At 37.7% G+C, this 25,162-nt stretch overlaps 1 protein-coding gene across 1 annotated transcript in view; it reads right to left on the bottom strand.

Annotated features, from left to right (window-relative positions):
- UMPS (uridine monophosphate synthetase) overlaps positions 1-25,162 on the bottom strand; it is a 49,639-nt gene that overhangs the window by 18,477 nt on the left and 6,000 nt on the right. The window contains exons 2-5 of the mRNA XM_079923024.1: positions 13,339-13,492; positions 10,794-11,465; positions 5,586-5,761; positions 3,906-4,020 (exon numbers count right to left, since the gene is read on the bottom strand). Of these exons, the coding sequence (XP_079779150.1) occupies positions 3,906-4,020; positions 5,586-5,761; positions 10,794-11,465; positions 13,339-13,492 (1,117 nt within the window). The remainder of the gene's footprint in view (positions 1-3,905; positions 4,021-5,585; positions 5,762-10,793; positions 11,466-13,338; positions 13,493-25,162) is intronic.

The following is a 25,162-nucleotide window of genomic DNA, read 5'->3' on the forward strand; positions in this document are numbered from 1 at the left end:
CAGCAAAAGGAAGGAAATAATAAACATCAGAGACAAAAAAATGTAAAATAAAGATTAAAAAAACTAGATAAAATCAATAAAACTAAGAGCTTGTTCTTTGACAGTGTAAACAAAATTGACAAACCTTTGGCCAGGCTCATCAAGAAGAAAAGAGAGAGAACCTAAATAAACAAAATAAGAAAAAAGGAGAAATAAACAATACTGCAGAAATACAAAACACTGTAAGAGAATATTATGAACAAGTACATGCCAACAAATTTGCCAACCTAGAAGAAATGGACAAGTTTTTCTAGAAACATACAGCCCACCAAAACTGAATCAAGAAGAAATAAATAATATGAACAGACCAATCACTAGAAGTGAAATAGAATCTATAAAAAAAACAAAAACAAAAAACTCCTTACAAACAAAAGTTCAGGACCAGGTGGCTTCACAGGCAAATTCTATCAAACACATAAAGAAGAACTTATACCAATCCTTCTCAAAATCTTCCAAAAGATTGAAAAGGAGGGAACACTCTCAAAGACATTCTATGAAGCCACCATCACCCTGATACCAAAATGAGACAAATACACCACCAAAAAAAAAATTACAGGCCAATATCTTTGATGAATACAGATGCAAAAAACTACTAGCAAAACCAAATAAAATATTAGCAAAATATTAGCCACCCAAATCCAACAACACATAAAAAAGATCATGCACCACAACCAAGTTGGATTCACCCCAGGATCACAAGTATGGTTCAACAAATGCAAATCAATTAATGTGACACATCACACTAACAAAGAAAAGACAAAAATCACATGATCATCTAAATAGACACAGAAAAAGCATTTGATAAAATTCAACATCCATTCATGATAAAAACTCTTACCAAGGTGGGTAACATAACATAATAAAAGCTATTTATGACAAACCCACAGCCAATATAATACTCAACAGTGAAAAGCTGAAATCCTTCCTGCTAAAATCTGGAACAAGGTTGCCTACTCTCATGACTTCTATTCAACATAGTATTGGAATTCAGACAAGAAAAAGAAACAAAAGGTATCCAAATTGTAAGGGAAGACGTAAAACTGTCATTCTATGCAGATGACGTGAGACTATATATAGAAAACCCTAAAGAACTGATAAATTCAGCAAGGTAGCAGGATACAAGATTAACATACAGAAATGGGTTGCATTTCTTTACACTAACAACACAATATCAGAAAGGGAATGTAAAAAAACAATACCTTTTAAAATCATACCAAAAAAAAAAACCTTAGGAATAAAGCTGACCAAGGAGGTGAAAGATTTATATGCTGAGAACTATAAAAATTAATAAAGGAAATTGAAGATGATTTAAAGAAATGGAAAGATATCCCAGGCTCTTGGATTAGAAGAATATCATTAAAATGGACACACTACCCAAAGCAATCTACAGATTTAATGTGATCCCTATCAAATTACCCATGACATTTTTCACAGAACTAGAACAAGTAATCCTAAAACTTATATGGAACCAAAAAAGACCCAGAATTGCCAAAGCAATCCTGAGAAAAAAGAACAAAGGCAGGAGGCATAAACCTCCCAGACTTCGGACAATACTACAAAGCTACAGTAATCAAAACAGTGTGGAACTGGCATGAAAACAGACATGTATCAATGGAACAGAAATAGAGAGCCCAGAAATAAACCTACATACCTATGGTCAATCTTGACAAAGAAGACGAGAATATACAATGGAGAAAAGACAATCTCTGCAGCAAGTGGTGTTGAGAATGCTGGACAGCCATATGTAAATCAATGAAGTTAGAACATACCCTCACACCATGCACAAAAATAAACTCAATATGGCTTAAAGACTTAAATATATGACATGACACCATAAAACTCCTAGAAGAGAACATAGGCAAAACATTCTCTGACATAAACCATACTAATGTTTTCTTAGGTCAGTCCCAAGGCAATAGAATAAAAGCAAAAATAAACAAATGGGACCTAATCAAACTTACAAGCTTTTGCACAGCAAAGGAGACCATAAACAAAATGAAAAGACAAACTACAGAATGGGAGAAAATATTTGCAAACAATGTGACTGATAAGGGCTTGATTTCAGAAAATATACAAACAGCTCATGCAACTCAACAACAATAAAAAAACCCAACCCAATCAAAAAATGGGCAGGAGGGGGCTTCCCTGGTGGGGCAGTGGTTGAGAATCTGCCTGCCAATGCAGGGGACACAGGTTTGAGCCCTGGTCCGGGAAGATCCCACATGCCGCGGAGCAACTGGGCCAGTGAGCCACAATTACTGAGCCTGCACTTCTGGAACCTGTGCTCCGCAATGAGAGGCTGCGATAGTGAGAGGCCTGCACACCGCGATGAAGAGTGGCCCCCACTTGCCACGGCTGGAGAAGGCCCTCACGCAGAAACGAAGACCCAACACAGCCATAAATAAATAAATTAATTAATTTTAAAAAAATGGTCAGGAGACCTAAATAGACCTTTCTCCAAAGAAGACATACATATGGCCAACAGGCACATAAAAAGACGTTCAATATCACTAATTATTAGAGAAATGCAAATCAAACCTACAATGAGGTACCACCTCACACATGTCAGAATAGCCATCATTAAGAAGTCTATAAATAACAATGCTGGAGAGGGTGTGGACAAAAGGGAACCTAACTACACTGTTGATGGGAATGTACATTGGGGCAGCCATTATGGAGAACAGTAAGGAGGTTCCTCAGAAAACTAAAAATAGAGTTGCCATATGATCCAGCAATCCCACTCCTATCTGGACAAAGCTATAATTCAAAAAGATACATGCACCCCTGTGTTCATAGAGGCACTGTTCACAATAGCCAAGACATGGAAACAACCTTAATGGCCATCAACAGATGAATGGATAAAGAAGTCATACACACACACACACACACACACACGAATACTACTCAGCCATAAGAAAGAACAAAATGCCATCTGCAGCACCATGGATAGGCCTAGGCATTATCATACTACGTGTAGTAAGTCAGAAAGAGAACGACAAATACCCTGTGATACCACTTATACGTGGAATCTAAAATATGACACAAATGAACATATCCACGAAACAGAAACAGACTCACTGACACAGAGAACAGACTTGTGGTTGCCAAGTGGGAGGTGGGGTGGGAAAGGGATGGAGTGGGAGTTTGGGCTTAGCATATGCAATCTATTATATATAGAGTGGATAAACAACAAGGGCCTACTGTATATCACAGGGAACTATATTTAGTATTCTGTGATAAACCATAATGGAAAAGAATACTTAAAAAATGTATATATACGTATAACTTAATCACTTTTCTGCACAGCAGAAATGAACACATTGTAAATCCACTATATTTCAATTACTATATTACTTTTTTAAAAGTAAAAAAACAAAACAACTTTGAACCCCCAAAAGGACATTTAATAACCTAGATTACTCCTTCACTGACTAGAGACTATCATTGAGAAAGTTTGCTCTTTTTCTTTTAGCCACTGCAACTGCATTTCTCAGACTGCTAAAAGTGTTAACGTGTTCAGGTAAGTTTGGATGACATGACAGAACCAGGTATCTCCACACTGAAGAACCACAATAAACATTAGCACATCAAAGGCTCTGCAAAGTCCTAAACAAATGTCTGATTTTGTTTAACCTAGAGCATTCCTCCTTGAGCACAGAACACCTTTTTTGGCAGCATATTTGGAACATCAGTTGGGAACAATTAAAATTATCAGTTTCTGGGCATTTTTCAACAAAAAGTAGCTTTCTAGATTTTCATCCTAAAATTAGACTGCAAGCTATTTTGCATATCTAGGTTTTATTTTGTCCTTGCTGACTTGGGTAAAGAAGCATTTTGGAAAAACCATTACCAATGAATAGACTTACCTCCTGCTTCTAACTGAACTCCTGGAGTCAAGTGAAGAAATTCTGGTTTCATGCTTACTCGGGAGCCAGAAATAAAACCAACCACAAATTCAGAATGCTCTTCAGCCATTCTCACCTAAATGGAATGTAATAAAAGATTACAAGAAAGCACTTAACCACACAGAATGTAAGAAACTTTATTTTATAGATGCATTTCCTCATTTCATATTAAACTAATTACATCTAAAACGGGTAATCTTAGATATCAATCTACACACTTGCTCCATTAAGACCACCCTGAAATAACACCTTCCGTCCCCTTCTCCTATAACCAAACACTGAAAACACTAAAAGTCTTATATTATGTGCATCTAAAATCTAGATGCTGCATCGTTACTTATTTGTAATAATGCTTGGGGACCTACCTACTTCCAAAAAGGATACAAGTAGTACTCTAGAATACATTTATAATGGTATAAAACGACACTGACTTACTGCCTATCTACATAGATATTCAAGGACAGCCACCACATAAAAAACCACTATGTTGTTAAGAACTAGCTAAAGAAATCTTACCTCTACAGCTTTCCCTCTTCTTTAACATTTGCCAATAACTTGTCTCCACAATTTATCTACCATTACCTCACATTCATAGAGCCTCCCTAGAAGGTCTGCCTGACTTTCTAATTTGGCTCTTCCCTGAGGCCCAGACTGTTCCATTCTTGCCACTAAGTACTACTACCAACCAAAAATCAATGTATTGTCCTTGAGCCAGATCCAGAATGCCAAATATTAGCACTGGACTCATGGACCCTCTGCTATGAGAGTTGGGAAATCATAGACATTTATGGTCAATTCAGGGGTGCTGTTAAAACCTGGCCCTAGGGCCATATGAATTCTTCACAGTTCCACAGGCTTTGAAATATGAAACATAAATTCCCATGTAAAAATTAAAATTTTATTAAAAATTCCTGTTACTTTAAAAAGTAATAGTCTTTAAAATATCTGCAAAGATAATCCATCCATCTTTCTAGGTGACTATCCAACTATGAACCTTGCCCAGAGGAGAATGTAAAGAGGAGCTTTATAACTAGATGATTATCCATCTCTCATTTTTTTCTGGCATGCAGGGGGTTGGAGCTGGGCTCCACCAACCATGTATGGTGTTAAGGATTTTTAATAATGGGGAGCTACTAAAGGAAACAATGTGTCTGGACTCTAGTTAAGAGCTCTCCCATACAATGCCAATCAATATCAAAGACTGAAAAGGTGAGCTGCTTCATGTGGGCTGCTGTCATGAGAATGTGCATCTGTGTGTGACTCGGGAGAGTCCAAGAAACTGCGTATCTGGGAAAAAGCTATTCAATTTCAATTCATGGTGAAAGGGAAAAAACTCCTCTATCTTAAAGACCAGGTAAATACAGACATATGTTTATTTGACCCAATATCTGTGTTTCAATGTTTCTCTCTTAGAGTACAGTTCAAATTTCTTTGGTGTACACTACAAGATATAAAATGCTATTAACCATCAGGATATTCTAGCCAACTAGTATTAACATACTGTCACACAAACAGCAGGTGATTTTTTTGTTTTTGACAGCAATTCCATAGACCCCAAATTAAGGTATTTTCTTCCCCTGTAACATCTAGTGTCACAGCCCCAGCCTTCTGTTGCCCCAATGTCTCTCCTCTGTCACTTACCGCTGCTTCAGTATAGCTCCCAGTGGCCAAGGAGCCAGCAGAGCTCATTTCTGCAATGAGTAAGCATGCCCGGTGCAGGGGCAGGCCTACTTCTCCCAGGCCTTTCACAACTCCTGAGCCTGGAACCACATGAGCGTTTACTAGATCTGCCCAAGAAGCTATTTTAAAGACACCACCTATGAAAAGGGGAAAATGGTATCTGTCAATTTCCAGACAAAATCCCTTAACTTTTACCCAACCAACCAACTACAATATGGAAATAATCTCCTAGTAACATGTCAATGTAATAGCGAAACACTTCAAGAATTTTAGTGATTATCAGTGGACCTACTTGTGAAAAATTTATCTGTCCACCTGGTTAGCTGGTTGAGAAATCACAAGGAGAAAAAAATCTTATAAGTTCTACACTTAGTTTACTAGCAAAACTGATAAGACTGTTTTTCCTTGCAGGCTGATGCTTGTGACTACCAATAAGATTTATGCAACTGGAAAGGGTCCAGTGAAGACAGGTTGTTTGTTGAGTGGAAGATATCAATTGAAATTCCTCTGAAGATGACAAATTTTCATTCTGTAGGGATCTCTCAGAAACTTTACCATCTCTCAAATCTACTTGTTCCTTAGGTCTCTTTAGCTCTTCAAATTTCAATAGACAATTGTATTCATTTTAAAAGCAGACAACAGTAACCCAAGTAGATTTTTGAAAAAAAACTATATGCAAACTTATAGAAAGTTTGTATAACTCTTTCAACAATCTTTTTTTTAAAGTATTTATTTATTGATTTGGCTGTGCCGGGTCTTACTTGCGGCATGCGGGCTCTTAGTTGCAGCATGTGGGATCTAGTTCCCTGACCAGGGATTGAACCTGGGCCCCATGCATTGGGAGTGCAGAGTGTTAACCACTGGACCACCAGGGAAGTCCCAACAGTCAATACCTTTAGCACATGAAGAAAGTCATTACAGCAAATCTCTCCTAAGGAAATAGCTTAAGAATATGTATGTATTACTTTAAGAAAAATTGTTGTCTCAAAAGATGCTTATAACTGTTAAATAACATAAAATGTCCGTTGTAAGGGTAAGTGAAAAAAGAGATATACCCAATATAACAGAAAGTTGCATAGAAGAATGGGTAAAGAATTGGTAAAGAATTAAGCACTTTTTAAAACTAATGTATGCTCTACCTTGAGCTATTTGACAAAATTTTTTAAAAAGGATGCATATCAACAGATCTTTTTCTGCTAAAAATAAATCTTACTTTATACTACCTTTTCCTTGTCTCCTATATCTGCAATTTTCATTCTTTGAATATTCAGAACTCATTGTGTTCTGCAGGGCCAACATCTGTCATTTTTGCCTGCCTAGAACCCATGTCCCCTTCTTCTGGCATAAGCACAGCCATTTTCTTTAGGGAAATAACCCCTAACTATACCTTGGGGTTCAAGAAGTTTACATAAATAGCCTCACAATGATCAAGGGATCAACCCTAGAAGATGAAGACATAACAACCGTAAATATTTATGTACCCAACACAGGAGCACCTCAATACATAAGGCAAATGCTCACAGCCGTGAAAGGGGAAATCAACTGTAACACAATAATAGTGGGGGAATTTAACACCCCACTTACACCAATGGACAGATGATCCAGACAGAAAACTAATAAGGAAACAAAAGCCTTAAATGACACGTTAGACCAGATACACTTAATCGATATTTACAGAACATTCCATCCGAAAGCAGCGGAATATACTTTCTTCTCAAGTGCACAAGGAACATTCTCCAGGACAGATCACATCTTGGGTCACAAATCAAGCCTCAGTAAATTTAAGAAATTGAAATCGTATCAAGCAACTTTCCAACCACAACACTATGAGATTAGAAAGCAATTACAGGAAACAAACTGTAAAACACAAACACATGGAGGCTAAGCAATATGCTATAAATAACCAAGAGATCAATGAAGAAATCAAAAAATACCTAGAAACAAATGACAAAGAAAACACGACGACCCAAAACCTATGCGATGCAACAAAAGCAGTTCTAAAAGGGAAGTTTACAGCAATACAATCCTACCTCAAGAAACAAGAAAAATCTCAAATAAACAACCTAACCTTATACATAAAGCAACTAGAGAAAGAAGAACAAAAAACCCGCAAAGTTAGTAGAAGGAAAGAAATCATAAAGATCAGAGCAGAAATAAATAGAAACAAAGAAAACAATAGCAGAGATCAATAAAACTAAAAGCTGGTACTTTGAGAAGATAAACAAAATTGATAAACCTTTAGCCAGACTCATCAAGAAATAGAGAAGACTCAAATCAATAAAATTAGAAATGAAAAAGAAGTTATAACTGACACTGCAGAAATACAAAGGATCATAAGAGACTACCACAAGCCACTATATGGCAATAAAATGGACAACCTGGAATGGACAAATTCTTAGAAAAGTACAACCTTCCAAGACTGAACCAGGAAGAAATAGAAAATACGAACACACCAATCACAAATAATGAAATTGAAACTGTGAATAAAAATCTTCCAACAAACAAAAGCTCAGGACCAGATGGCTTCACATGCGAATTCTAGTAAACATTTAGAGAAGAGCTAACACCGATCCTTCTCAAATTCTTCCAAAAAACTGCAGAGGGAGGAACACTCCCAAACTCACTGCACGAGGCCACCATCACCCTGATACCAAAAACAGACAAAGATATCACAACAAAAGAAAATCACAGGCCAATATCACTGATGAACACAGACGCAAAAATCCTTAACAAAATACTAGCAAACCGAATCCAACACATTAAAAGGATCATACACCATGATCAAGTGGGATTTATCCCAGGGATGCAAGGATTCTTCAATATATGCAAATCAATCAATGGGATACACCATATTAACAAGCTGAAGAATAAAAGCCACATGATCACCTCAGTTGATGCAGAAAAAGCTTTCAACAAAATTCAACACCCATTTATGATAAAAACTCTCCAGAAAGTGGGCATAGAGGGAACCTACCTCAACATAATAAAGGCCATATATGACAAACCCACAGCAAACCATTCTCAATGGTGAAAAACTGAAAGCATTTCCTCTAAGATCAGGAACAAGACAAGGATGTCCACTCTTGCCAGTATTCAACAGTTTTGGAAGTCCTAGCTATGGCAATCAGAGAAAAGAAATAAAAGGAATCCAAATTGGAAAAGAAGAAATAAAACACTCACTGTTTGCAGATGTTTGCAGATGACATGATACTATACATAGAAAATCCTAAAGATGCCACCAGAAAACTACTAGAGCTAATCAATGAATTTAGTAAAGTCGCAGGATACAAAATTAATACACAGAAATCTCTGGCATTCCTATACACTAACAACGAAAGATCAGAAAGAGAAATTAAGGAAACAATCCCATTTACCATTGCAACAAAAAGAATAAAATACCTAGGAATAAACCTAAGGAGTCAAAAGATCTGTGTACAAAAAACTATAAGATACTAATGAAAGAAATCAAAGACAACAAAAACAGATGGAGAGATATACCATGTTCTTGGATTGGAAGAATCAATATTGTGAAAATGACTATACTACCCAAAGCAATCTACATATTCGATGCAATCCCTCTCAAATTACCAATGGCATTTTTCACAGAACTAGAACAGAAAATTTTGCATTTTGTATGGAAACATAGAAGACCCTGAATAGCTAAAGCAGGCAGAACACTCTCTGACGTAAATCGCAGCAAGATCTTTTTTGACTTCCCTCCTAAAGTAATGAAAATAAGAACAAAAATAAACAAATGGGACCTAATTAATCTCAAAAGTTTTTGCACAGCAAGTGAAACCATAAACAAAACAAAAAGACAACCCACAGAATGGGAGAAAATATTTGCAAACAAAGTAACTGACAAAGGATTAATCTCCAAAATATACAAACAGCTCATGCAGCTCAATATCAAAAAACAAAGAACCCAATCAAAAAACGGGCAGAAGACCTCAATAGACATTTCTCCAAAGAAGACATACAAATGGCCAACAAACACAGGAGAAGATGCTCAACATCACTAATTATTAGAGAAATGCAAATCAAAACTACAATGAGGTATCACCTCACACAGGTCAGAATGGCCATCATTAAAATATCTACAAACAATAAATGCTCGAGAGGGTGTGGAGGAAAGGGAACCCTCTTGTACTGTTGGTAGGAATGTAAATTAATACAGCCACTATGGAGAACAGTATGGAGGTTCCTTAAAAAACTAAAACTAGAACTACCATGTGACCCACAATCCAACTACTGGGCATATAGCCAGAGAAAACCATAATTCAAAAAGACACATGCACCCCAACGTTCATTGCAGCACTATTTACAACAGCCAGGACATGGAAGCAACCTAAATGTCCATCAACAGAGGAATGGATAAAGATGTGGTACATATATAAATGGAATATTACTCAGCCATAAAAAGGAATGAAATTGGGTCATTTGTAGAGACGTGGATGGACCTAGATAGAGACTGTCATGTAAGTCAGAAAAAGAAAAACAAATGTTGTATATTAACGTATATATGTGGAATCTAGAAAAATGGTATAGATGATCTTATTTCCAAAGCAGAAATAGAGACAGACGTAGAGAACAAACATATGGACACCAAGTTGTGGGGTGGGGGGGTGAACTGGGAGATGGGGATTGACATATATATACTATCGATACTATGACAGATAACTAATGAGAACCTACTGTTTAGCTCAGTGAACTCTACTCAATGCTCTGTGGTGACCTAAATGAGAAGGAAATCCAAAAAAGAGCGGATATATGTATACGTATAGCTGATTCACTTTGCTGTACAATAGAAACTAACACAACATTGTAAAGCAACTATACTGCAATAAAAATTTTTAAAAAATAGCCTCACATCACCAGGAGCAGGGTATATTACCCAGGTGAGCTAATAAAGGTATTCTATACCCCAGGTCTGAGCGACTGGTTTGAGGAGTGTACCTACCTGAGAAAGAAGTCAAGAGAGAAGAAAGCAGAGCTGAGACTTGGAGAGAAAGCAAGGCCAAAAGACATCACTTGAGCTCCTAGAGCCAACCACGCTTGACAGGCTTTTCTACGGCTGGACTTTGTCATGTGAGCCAATACATTTCCTTCTGTTCTTCAGCCAGTTTAAGCTGGATTTGTGATTCTTGTTGGTTCCTGAATAATACTTACCTTCATACTGCTTTTTTACTGTGTTTCCTATATCTGCAAATTTCCGGTCTTCAAATATTAGAAACTCATGGCGTTTGGCCAGAATGGTTAACTCCTTCATCACATCCAGAGTAAAATCATTCAAAATATCTACATGAGTCTTGAGCATGCAGATTCTGGGTCCTAAAGCATCTGCTAGCTGCAACAGCTCTCTGGACTCTGAAATATCAGCAGACAGGCACAGATTGGTCTCCTTCTTTTGCATAAGCCTGAGAAGCTTTGATGCAACTGGGTGGATCCCGGGCAGCTCTGCACGTGCACCAAAGCTTAGTTCTTTGGGTCCTTTCTTTACAGAAGGGAGAGAACCATTATGATTAGCTGCGACAAAAACATTCTCCTGAATAAATCTCTTCACTCTCTCGACCATCTCAGCATCAATTTTTTTCTGTTGCTCAAGAATCTCCAGCATTTTGGACAATGTACACACTGAGTGGAGACGAATCCCATGCGCCTGCAACTTGTCCTTTCCTCCTTGCTCTCTGTCCAGCAGCACTATGGCATCAGTGACCTTCAAGCCCTCCTTCTGAAGAGCCTCAACAGTTTCCAGAACACTAGATCCACTGGTGACAACATCTTCAATGATCAAACAGGTTTCTCCTGGATTAATAGCCCCTTCTACAAGACGCTTAGTACCTAGAAAAGAAAAAATTACGTTGACTCTGTTTAAAAGTTATATATTTCAGCCAACTCAAGATGTATCTTGTAGTATAAATTTGGCATGTATTTATGAAGAGGGGGATAATCTAAATTATATTTTCTGATAATCTACTTTGGAACTACTTTATTTTTAAAATTCCTAATGAATCTTCAATGTGCCACAATTACTGTTTTGTTCAGTGCCTATGTATTTCAAAATTGTCAAAGTTACATATACAGAACATTTTTAGTAAAACTAGCAAATTATTTAATGGTGTAAAACATCATTTAATGTGTTTATGATCAAAATTTCAAATACAGGTTTTATTAAGGCAAGATCACCTAGGTCAATGAAAGTTATGAAACAAAGAATAGCCCAATATCATCAATGAAATCATTCCTTTTTCCATTAACAATTTCTTTATTCAAGATCAGCCAAACAACTGGCCTTCTGAGCACATAAATGCAGGAGGGAAAATATTCGACAACCACTGAGGTCAATCACCACAGCGTTATGAGCTATGTAATGTAATGTGACTAAACACACTTCCCCACTCCAACCCCTACTGCAGACTATTTTCAGATAATCTACAAACTGTAAATACTCAGGCTGTAGACTACACAGACTCACGGTTTAGAGATTCATTTTTACATTTTCCACTACCAAATTTATCTTATTTTGAATCAGAATAGATATAGTGGGCATTTTGCCTACATTCTGAACTTTCCACAGGTACTGTCTTTGCCCTTTCCCCAACTCCTTTCCTTCCCTTGCAGAATTGGCAAGTTTAACTGAATCATCTTAGGCGAGAACATAAGACTGCGAGTACTTATAGGTATATTTTTAAATTAATGATCTTATTCTAAGAAATATTTTTGAAGATACATAATAAGGAAATAGAAACAGTAGTCTTATGGCAGTGATTCATATAAACACTGTGCCACTAAGTGGCAAAAACATTTGTCTAATTTTTTTATAATGGAGAATTTCAAACAAAACTAGACAAAATAGTATAACAAACCTCCACAAATACAGCACCTCACCACTTAGCAACTCATGGGCAATCTTGTTTCAACTGTAACTCCAACATCACCCTCTCCCCATAATTTTTAGACGCAAATCCCAGACATCATATGATTTCATCATAAAATTTTTAGAACATGTCTGTAAAAAGGACTCTTTTCAAAAAGAAGTAATAAAAACAGTATCACACCAACGTAAAACAACACGAAAAAATCATTAGTACTTAAGATCATCAAATATGAAGTCAGTTCCAATACTTTTAGATTGATTTAGTTTTAACGCAGCCCACATTTAAAACACCCACCTGATAACCTACTGCCATGAACCCATAAAAAATCTTCATTTAGAATTTCATGTGGCATTTACTTTTTTTTTGGCTACCTGGACAGCTGTGGGATCTTATTTCCCCAACCAGGGATCGAACCTGGGCCCCCTGCAGTGGAAGTGCAGAGTCCTAACCACTGGACTGCCAGGGAATTCCCTCACATTGCTTTAACAGATTAATTTTATTCATGCAATTTAAATATAAATACATTGGGAAAGTAAGTGCTCTTAGAACATTCTTCTGATGAGGGAAGCGCTGGTAAAAATGTTGGGTTTCATAAATTTGGTGCACAAAAAAAGCACTTTTTTTCATTGCCTAATTAATACAAAGCATTTCACCCCTAGACTCTAAAGGAAAGGGAGGTGATTTATAACAACAGTTAACAAATTCCACAGGCCATAACAACTTAAAGGCCCTATGAAGAATATTCAAGGTGACTATGAACATCAGTGCCTAGAAGAACAAATTCTAAAAGTATCAGGCTACATGTCAACTTAAAGCTTATACTATTTTTACTTTACCATAATCCTTTGTTTCCTTCCTTCTAATAAGCATTGGAATTTGGTTGGTTGAACAGATAACCGTGGCCAATGGTAAAGCTGTATAAGGTACTCCACACACAGTATCAAAATTGATCCCTGCATTTTGGGCAGTTTGGAATAAAATTTCTGCAACCTGTAAAAAAACAACACATAACCCAATTATTATTATTACTATTTTAAGTGGTGTATAAATCATGTAACAACATAAAGACAGTAACAACCCAGCAAGGGAGAGTCTTAAACCTGATCAGAAAAATATAAATGCCTTTTTGTTAAGTTATCCTCTCCACAAATCCCAGTTTACAAATATAAATATAAAAACAGAAGAATTAACCTACTTAGCTAGACTCAGGGCTGCTCCAAGGGCAACATGGAATGTGTTAGGAAAGGCTATGATGTTCACCCTGAAGACTAAGGATGACCCCTAGGCTTCACAGTTTTCCTTAGTAATTCATTATGCTTGTCATGTCTAAACCTATCACCTGCTAGTTTTATTTTCCCAACAGAAGTCTTCAATTAAGAAGTTTCACAAGAGAAATTAAGAAAACAATTGCATTAAAAAGAATAAAACAGGGACTTCCCTGGCAGTCCAGTGGTTAAGACACCACACTTCCACTGCAGGGGGCACGGGTTCAATCCCTGGTCAGAGAACTAGGATCCCGCATGCCGCACAGCACGGCCAAAAAAAAAAAAAAAGAATAAAACACTTACAAATAAATTTAACCAAGGAAGTGAAAAACCTTTAACCAAGGAAGTGAAAGGCCTGTACACTAAAAACATAAGACATTGATTTTAAAAACAAACAAACAAACTTAAGATAACATAAGTAAATGGAAAAATATTCCATGCTCATGGATCAGAAAAATTAAACTGTTAAAATGTCCATACTAGGGCTTCCCTGGTGGCACAGTGGTTGAGAGTCCACCTGCCGATGCAGGGGACACGGGTTCGTGCCCCGGTCCGGGAAGATCCCACATGCCGCGGAGCGGCTGGGCCCATGAGCCATGGCCGCTGAGCCTGCGCGTCCGGAGCCTGTGCTCCGCAACGGGAGAGGCCACGACAGTGAGAGGCCTGCGTACCGCAAAAAAAAAAAAAAAAAAAAAAAGTCCATACTAAAAGCAATATACAGATTCAATGAAGTTTCTAAAAAATTACAATGGCACTTTTCACAGAAATGGAACAAACAATCCTAAAATTTGTATGGAACCACAAAAGACCCTGGATAGCCAAAACAATCTTGAGAAAGAAAAACAAAGCTGGAAGTATCATATTCCCTGATTTCAAACTATATTACAAAGTAACAGTAGTCAAAACACTATGGTATTGGCATAAATACAGACACACAGGTCAACAGAACAGAATAGAGAGCCCAGAAGTAAACCTACACATATATGTTCAATTAATTTACATCAAAGGAGCTAAGAATACACAAAGGGAAAAGGACAGTCTCTTCAACAAAATGGTTTTGGGAACACTAGACTACATCGTACACCATACACAAAAATTAACTCAAAATGGATTAATGACTTGAATGTAAGACCTAAAAACATAAACCTCCTTGAGAAAACAGGCGGTAAGTTCCTTGACAATGGTCTTAACAATGATGTTTTAGATTTGACACCAAAAGCAAAGAAATAAAACCAAAAATAAACAAGTGGGAAGGTGGTTCTAGATGGTGGAGTTAGAAGATCCTGAACTCATCTCCTCTCATGGACACAACAAATCTACAACTACATTAAGAACAACTCCCTCCGAAAAGAACCTGAGAGATAGGTGAACAGCTACTGCACAACAAAGGATAAAAGGGCACATGGAGATGGGTAGGAGAGTTAGAGACACAGTCTCGCCAAAAACTCCATCACTACTTCAGCAACCCATAACCAGGAGGGATCTCACAAATATGGAACTTCTCCCTGATGCTCCACATCAGTCACCCCAACCCCTGGGACCTACACCGGAGAGATGAGCACTCAAAACACCTGGCTTTGAAGACCAACAGGGCTTGGATCCAGGAAAACCATATGGATGTAGGGAATAGAGATCTGCTCTTAAATGGCTTGTGTGCAGACTCACTCACCCTGGGACCCAACACAAAAACTGTAGCCTGAAAAGAGCCTAGACCATATGTGAAGTAAGTTCACTTGCTAATCTTAAAGTGTCTGCCAGAGGGGCTCTGTTGGGGCTTTCTCCAGGTATGGAGCCACTGGCAGGCACCATTTTTACACTCTCTAACTTGCTACTGCCTGCCCCTCCCTGCACCACAGCCCCAGCCCCACCAGAGGCAGTGGGTGAATACACCACTTCCCCATGTTTCTGCTGCAGCCTGTTCCCCCATCCTCCACTAATCCTGCAGCCACACCAGTGGTGTGGATGCACACCAAAGCCAGTGGGCACATGTAGCCCAAACAGGGGACACCACTTGAGTGTGTGCTTTCGTTGCTAGGGGGGATTGCATTTCTGGGCCCCAAAGGTGTGAAACAATCAAAGACACAGTTTGAGAAACAACTAAGAACTAGAGCAAGGTTGAACAGTAAGGTTCATTTCCCAAACAGGGCCACCCCTTCAAGACTAGAAAAGATAACTCTATCACCTAACACATAGAAACACAGAGTCAAGCAAAATGAGAAAACAGGTATATGTTCCAAACGAAAACAAAAGATAAAACCCCAATAAAAAACCTTAATGCAACAGAAATAAGTAATTTACCTGATAAAGAACTCAAAGTAATGGTCTTAAAGATGCTCACCAAAATAGGAAAAAGAATGGATGAACACAGAACTTCAACAAAGAGACAGAAAATATAAAAACATACCAAAGACAAGTCAAAGAGCTGAAGAATACAATAACTGATCTGAAAAATAAACTAGAGGGGTTCAACAGCAGACAAGATGAAGCAGAAGAAAAGATCAGTAATCTGGAAGACAGGGCAGTGGAACTCACCCTAACAGAGCAGCAATAAACAGAACAAAACACCAGCATTTTAAAAAGCAAAAATAGCGTAGGGGACCTAGGGAAAAATATTGAGAATAACATTCACATTATAGATTAGAAGAGTCCCAGAAGAAGAGAGGAAAAAAAGGGGCAGAAAACTTATTTGAAGAAATAATGACTGGGGTGCAGAGACAGATGGCAGAGGAGGACTTGAGCTCACCTCTTCTTACAAAAACACCAAAATCACAACTAACTGCTGAACAACCATTGACAAAAAAAATGCTGGAACCTACCAAAAAAGATATTCTACACCCAAAGACAAAGAAGAAGCCACAATGAGAAGGTAGGAGGGGTGCAATCGCAATAAAATCAAAACCCATACCCGCTGGGTAGGTGACCCACAAACTGGAAAATAATTATACCACAGAAGTTCTCCCACATGAGTGAAAGTTCTGAGCCCCACATCAGGCTCCCCAGCCTGGAGGTCTGGCAATGGGAGGAGGAGCCCCCAGAGAATCTGGCTTTGAAGGCAAGCAAGGTTTGATCACAAGAATTCCACAGGACTGGGAGAAATAGAAACTCCACTCTTGGAGGGCACACAAAAGGTCTCATGTGACCAGGACCCAGGGAATAAAGCAGTAACCTCATAAGAGGCTGGGCCAGACCTACTTGATGGTACTGGAGGGTCTCCTACGGAGGTGGGGTGGGGGAGGCAGCTGTGGCTCACTGTGGGGACAAAGACACTGGCGGTGGTAGTTCTGGGGAGTACGCATTGGCATGAGTCCTCCTGGAGGGTGCCATTCTCTCACCAAGACCTGGCCCCACTCAACAGCTGGTAGGCTCCAGAGCTGGCATGCTTCAGGCCAAACAACCAACAAGGTGGGAACACAGCCATACCCATCAGCAGACAGGAGGCTTAAAGTCTTCCTGAGCAAACAGCTGCCTGCAAAACACACCCCCTGATGTGGCCTTGCCCCCCAGAGGGACAAGTCCCAGCTCCACCCACCAGTGGGCAGGAACCAGTCCCTCCCACCAGGAAGCCTGCACAAGCCTTTTAGACAGCCTCATCCACCAGGGGGCAGACAGCAGAAGAACTACAACCCTGCAGCATGCAGAAACCGCAATCAAAGAAAGTTAGGCAAAATGATATGGTAGAGGAATATGTCCCACATGAAGGAACAAGATAAAACCCCAGAAGAACAACCAAGTAAAATGGAGACAGATAATCTACTTGAAAAAGAATTCAGAGTAATGATAGTAAAGATGATCCAAGATTTCAGAAAAAGAATGGAGGCACAGATGGAACGCTTAACAAAGACCTAGAAGAACTAAAGAACAAACAAAGAGATGAACAATACAATAACTGCAATAAAAACTACACTACAAGGAATCAATAGTAGAATAATAGAGGCAGAAGAACAGATAAATGAGCTGGAAAACAGAATGATGGAAATCACGGCTGTGGAAAATAAAAAAAAAAACAGAATTAAAAGAAATGAGGACAGTCTAAAAGACCTCTGGGACAACATTAAACACACCAACATTTGCATTACAGTGGTACCAGAAGGAGAAGAGAGAAAGGTCCTGAGGAAGTATTTGAAGAGATAATAGCTGAAAACTTCCATAATATGGGAAAGGAAACAGTCACCCAAGTCCAGGATGCACAGAGAGTCCCAGGCAGGATAAACCCAAAGAAGAACATGACGATACACATGGTAATAAAACAGATAAAAATTAAAAACAAAGAAAAAATACTGAAAGCAATGAGGGAAAAGCAACAAATAACATACAAGGGAATCCCCACAAGGTTATCAGCTGATTTCTCAGCAGAAACTGCAGACCAGAAGGGAGTGGCATGATATATTTAAAGTGATAAAAGGGAATAACATACAACCAAGAATACTCTACCCAGCAAGGCTCTCATTCAGATTCAATGGAGAAATAAAAATTTTTACAGACAAGCAAAACCTAAGAGAATTCAGTACAATCAGACCTTTGCAGTACAAAGGTCAGTACAATCAGACCTTTGCAACGTACGCTAAAGGAACTTCTCTAGGCAGAAAAGGCCACAACTAGAAATAAGAAAATTACGAATGGAAAAGCTCACCAGTAAAGGCAAACACGCAGTAAAGGTAGGAAATCACATACACACAAATATGACATCAAAACCAGCAACTGTGAGAGGAGGAGAGTACAAATGCAGGATATTGGAAATGCATTTGAAATTAAGAGACCAGCAACTTAAAACAATCTTGTATATATATAGACTGCTATATCAAAACCTCATGGTAATGGCAAACCAAAAATCTACAATAGATACACATACAAAAAAGAAATAGAAACCTAAACACAAGAGTAAAGATAAACTTCAAATCACAAGAGAAGAGAACAAAAGAGAAAGGGAAGAAAAAAGATCTACAAAAACAAATCCAGGGCTTCCCTGGTGGCACAGTGGTTGAGAGTCCGCCTGCCGATGCAGGGGACACAGGTTCGTACCCCGGTCTGGGAAGATCCAACATGCTGCGGAGCGGCTGTTGAGCGGCCCATGAGCCATGGCTGCTGAGCCTGCGCGTCCGGAGCCTGTGCTCCGCAGCAGGAGAGGCCACAACAGTGAGAGGCCCGTGTACCGCAAAAAACAAAAAAAAATCCAAAACAATTAACAAAATGGCAATAAGAACATACATATCAACAATTACCTTAAATGTAAATGGATTAAATGCTACAATCAAAAGACACAGTCTGGTTGAATAGATACAAAAACAAGACTCATATATACGCTGTCTACAAGAGACCCACTTCAAAACTAGGGACACATACAGACTGAAAGTGAGGGGATGGAAAAAGGTATTCCATGCAAACAGAAATCAAAAGAAAGCTGAAGTAGCAATACTCATGTCAGACAAAATAGACTTTAAAATAAAGACTGTAAAGATGTTAAAAATAAATAAATAAATAAATAAAATAAAGTCTGTCACAAAGCACACTGCATAACGATCAAGGGATCAGTTGAAGAAGATAGAAAAATTGTAAATAAATATGCACCCAACATAAGAGCACCTCGATATATAAGGCAAATGCTATCATCCATAAGAGGAGAAATCGACAGTCACACAATAGCGAAGGACTTTTAACACCCCACTTAACATCAATGAACAGATCATCCAGACAGACAATCAATAAGGAAACACATGTCTTAAATGACACATTAGACCAGATGGTCTTAATTGATACTTACAGAACATTCCATCTAAAAGCAGCAGACTACACATTCTTCCCAAGTGCACAGAGAACATTCTCCAGGATTCATTACATGCTGGGCCACAAAGCAAGCCTCAGTAAGTTTAAGAAAACTGAAATCATATCAAGCATCTTTTCTGATCACAATGCTATGAGTTTAGAAATCAACAAGGAAAAAAACTGTAAAAAACACAAACAAGTGGAGGCTAAACAATATGGTACTATATAACCAATGGATCACTGAAAAAATCAAAGAGGAAATCAAAAAATAACTACAGACAAGTGAAAACGAAAGCACGACAATCCAAAATCTATGGGACACAGCAAAAGAGTTCTAAGAGGGAAATTTATAGTAATACAATCTTACCTCAGGAAACAAAGAACATCTCAAATAAACGACCTAACTTTGCACGTAAAGCAACTACAGAAAGATGAACAAACAAAACCCAAAATTAGTAGAAGTAAAGAAATCACAAAGATCAGAGCAGAAATAAATGAAACAGAGATGAAGAAAATAATAGAAAAGATGAATGAAATTAAAATCCCGTTCTTTGAAAAGATAAAAACAGAAAAAGCTTTAGAAAGACTCATCAAGAAAAAGGGAGAGGGCTCAAATCAATAAACTTAGAAATGAAAAAGAAGAAATTACAACGGATACGACAGATATACAAACGACCACAGGAGACTACTACAAGCAACCATATGCCAATAAAATGGACAACCTAGATGAAATGGACAAATTCTTAAAAAGGTACACTCTCTGAAGACTGAACCAGGAAGAAATAGAAAATATGAACAGACAAATTGCAAGTACTGAAATTGAAACTGTGATTAAAAAACTCCCAGCAGGGACTGCCTGTTGGCAGAGTGGTTAAGAATCCACCTGCCAATGCAGGGGACACAGGTTCGATCCCTGGTCCAGGAAGATCCCACATGCCGCAGAGCAACTAAACCTGTGCACCACAACTACTGAGCCTGCACTCTAGACCCAGGAGCTACAACTACTGAGCCCGCGTGCCACAACTACTGAAGCCCGCATGCCTAGAGCCTGTGATCTGCAACAAAAGAAGCCACTGCAATGAGAAGCCCGCGCACCGCAACAAAGAGTACCCCCCACTCGCCGCAACTACAGAAAGCCCACACACAGCAACAAAGACCCAACACAGCCATACATAAATAAATATTTATTTTTAAAAATAAATAAACAGAAAAACCTCCCAACGAACAAAAGTCCATGACGACATGGCTTCACAGAATTCTATCAAATTTAAAGAAGACTGAACACCTATCCTTCTGAAACTCTTCCAAAAAATTGCAGAGGAACGAACACTCCCAAGTGCATTCTATGAGGCCACGATCACCCTGATACCAAAATCAGACAAAGATACTGCAAAAAAAGAAAATTACAGGCCAATATCACTGAAGGACATATACGCAAAACTCCTCAACAAAATACTAGCAAACTAAATCCAACAATACATTAAAAGGATCATACGCCATGATCAAGTGGGATTTATCCCAGGGATAAAAAGATTTTTCGGTATCCATAAGTCAATCAGCATGATATACCACATCAACAAATCGAAGAATAAAAATCACATGATCATCTCAATAGATGCAGAAAAGGTTTTTAATAAAACTGAATACCCATTTATGATAAAAACTCTCCAAAAAGTGGGCATAGAGGGAACATACCTCAACATAATAGAGGCCATGTATGACAAACCTACAGCTAACATCATACTCAATGGTGAAAAGGTGAAAGCATCTAAGATCAGGAACGAGACAAGGATGTCCACTCTTGCCACTTTCATTCAACAGTTCTGGAAGTCCTAACCATGGCAATCAGAGAAGAAAAAGAAATAAAAGGAATCCAAATTGGAAAAGAAGAAACAAAATACTCACTGTTTGCAGATGACATGATGCTATACATAGAAAATCCTAAAGATGCTACCAGAAAACTATTAGAGCTCATCAATAAATTTGGTAAAGTTGCAGGATACAAAATTAATACACAGAAGTCTCTTGCATCTCTATACACTAAAAACAGAAGATCAGAAAGAGAAATTAAGGAAACAATCCCATTTGCCAGCACATCAAAAAGTATAAAATACCTGGGAATAAACCTACCTGAGGAGACAAAAGACCTCAACTCTGAAAACTATAAGACACTGATGAAAGAAATCAGAGATGACACAAACAGATGGAAAGATATACCGTGTTCTTGGATTGGAAGACTCAATATTGTCAAAATGATATACTACCCAAGGCAATCTACAGATTCAATGCAACCCCTATCAAACTACCAATGGCATTTTTCACAGAACTAGAACAGAAAAACTTTTAATTTGTATGGAGACACAAAAGACCCCAAATAGCCAAAGGAATCTCAAGAAAGAAAAACAGAGATGGAGGAATCAGGCTCCCTGACTTCAGATTATACTACAAAGCTACAGTCATCAAAACACTATGGTACTGGCACAAAAACAGAAATATAAAATCAGTGGAACATGACAGAAAGCCCAGAAATAAACCCATACACCTATGGTCAATTAATCTATGACAAAGGAGGAAAGACTATACAATGGAGAAAACACAGCCTCTTCAATAAGTGGTGCTGGGAAAACTGGACAGCTATGTAAAAGAATATTAGAACATTCTTTATCACCATATACAAAAATAAACTCAAAATGGATTAAACACCTAAATGTAAGACCAGATAACATAAAACTCTTAGAGGAGTACATAGGCAGGAAACTCTTTGAAATAAATTGCAGCAATATCTTTTTCAATCCGTTTCCTAGAGTAATGGAAAAAAAATAAACAAATGGGACCTGATTAAACTTAAAAACGTTTGCACAGCAAAAGAAACCATAAACAAATCAAAAAGACAACCCACAGAATGGGAGAAAATATTTGCAAATGATGCAACTGGCAGTGAATTAATCTCCAAAATTTACAAACAGCTCATGCAGCTCAATATCAAATAAACAAGCAACTCAATCAAAAAATGGACAGAAATAGACATTTCTCCGAAGAAGACAGACATACAGATGGCCAAGAGGCATATGAAAAGATGCTCAACATTGCTAATTATTAGAGAAATGCAAATCAAAACCACAAAGAGGTACCACCCACACCAGTCAGAATGGCCATCATCAAAAGGTTTACAAACAATAAATGCTGGACAGGGCTTGCAGAAAAGGGAGCCCTCCTACACTGTTGGTGGGAACACAAACTGGTACTGCCACTATGCAGAACAGTATGGACGTTCCTTAAAAAACTAAAAATATAGCTACTATATGATCCAATAATCCCACTCCTGGGCAGATATCTGGAAAAAAACATGGTTCAAAAGGATACATGCACCCCAATGTTCACTGCCGTGCTGTTCACAATATCCAAGACATGGAAGCAACCTAAATGCCCATCAACACATGACTGGATAAAGAAGATGTGGTATATAAATACAATGGAATATTAATCAGCCATTAAAAAAATGAAATAATGCCATTTGCAGCAACATGGATGGACCTGGAGATTATCACACTAAGTGAAGTAAGTTAGACAGAGAAAGACAAATATCATATGATATCCCTTATATGTGGAATCTAAAATGAAATGACACAAATGAACTTATTTACAAAACAGAAATAGACTCCTAGACTTAAAAAACAAACTTATGGTTACAAAAGGGAAAGGTGGTGGGGTCAGGGAGGGATAATTGATAGTTTGGAATTGACATATACACACTACTATATTTAAAATAGATAACCAACAAGGTCCTATTGTATAGCACAGGGAACTATGCTCAATATTCTGTAATAACCTAAATGGGAAAAGAATTTGAAAAAGAATAGATACATGTATATGTATAACTGAATCACTATGCTGCACACCTGAAACTAACACAATATTGTTAATCAACGATACTCTAATATTAAAAAAAAAAGGAACACAATTTTTTAAAAAAAGGAAAGAATGGCTAAAAATTTCCTGAAGATTCAGGAAGTCCAGAGTGTTCCAAAGAAGATGAACCAGAAGAAACCTGAACCAAGACACATAATTAAAATGTCAAAAGTTGAAGACAAGGAGAGAATCTTAAAAGTGGCAAGAGAAAAACAACTTGTTATATACAACAGAATCTCCCTTCATAAGACTATCAGCAGACTTCTCAGCAAAAACTTTGCATGCCAGAAGGAAGTGGCATGACATATTCAAAGTGCTCAAAGGAAAACACTTCCAACCAAGAATACTCTAGACCATATGGACCTAATAAATACAGAGAACATTCCATCCAAAAGCAGAATACACATTCTTCTCAAGTGTATATGGAACATTCTCCAAGATAGATCATATGCTAGACCACAAAACAAGTCTCAAGAAATTTATTGAAATCATATCAAGTATCTTTCTGACCACAATGGCATGAAACTGGAAATACAGAAAGAAAACAAGAAAAATCTCAAATATGTGAAGATTAAACAACATGCTATTGAACAACCTGTGGGTCAATGAAGAAATCAAAGGAGAAATTTCAAAAACAACCCTTAAGACAAATGAAAATCAAAACAAAACATACCAAAATCTATCGGATGCCACAAAAGCAGTTATAAAAGGGAAGTTTATAATGACACAGGCCTACCTCAAGAAATAAGAAAAATCTCAAATAAATGACCTAACTTTATACCCAAACAAAGCAGAAAAAGAACAAATGAAGCCCAAAGTTAATAGAAAGAAGGAAATAATAAAGATAGGAGTGGAAAAAAAATGAAAGAGACTATTAAAAAGACAATTAAAAAAATAATGAAACTAAGAGCTGGGTCTTTGAAAAGATAAAATTGATAAACATTTAGCTAGAGTCACCAAGAAAAAAGAGAGAGCTCAAATAAATAAAATCAGAAATGAAAGAGAACATACACCAGATACCAAAGAAATACAAAGGTTCATAAGAGGTTACTATGAACAACTATATATCAACAAATTAAATAACCTGGAAGAAATAGGTAAGTTCCTAGAAACACACAATCTTCTAAGACTGAATCATGAATAGAAAATATGCATAAACCGATTACTAGTAAGGAGAATGAATCAGTAATAAACAAACAAAAACAGCAACAAGAAAAAACAACTCACAACAAAAGTCCAGGACCAGATGGCTTCATTGTTGAATTTTACCAAACATTCAAAAAAGATTTAATACCTATCCTCCTCAAACTCTTCCAAAAAATTAGAGGAGGGAATGTTCCCAAACTCATTTTACAAGGCCACCATTACACTGATAGCAAAACCAGATAAGGACACAACAAAAAAAGTACAGGCCAGTATTGCTGATGAATTTAGAGGCACAAATCTTCAACAAAATATTAGCAAACCAAATTCAACAATACATTACAAGGACAATAAGCCATGATCAAGTGGGATTTATCCCAGGCAATACAAAGAAGGTTCAACATCCACAAATCAATGTGATACACCACATTAACAAAACAAAGGAGAAAAATCATATGATCATCTCAATAGGTACAGAAAAAGCATTTGACAAAATTCAACAACCATTTATGACAGAGACTGAACAAAGGGTAGAGATGGAACGTACCTCAAGATAATAAAAGCCATATATGACAGGCCCACA

Source organism: Stenella coeruleoalba (assembly GCF_951394435.1).
Source record: "Stenella coeruleoalba genome assembly, chromosome: 5".
NCBI lineage: Eukaryota > Metazoa > Chordata > Mammalia > Artiodactyla > Delphinidae > Stenella > Stenella coeruleoalba.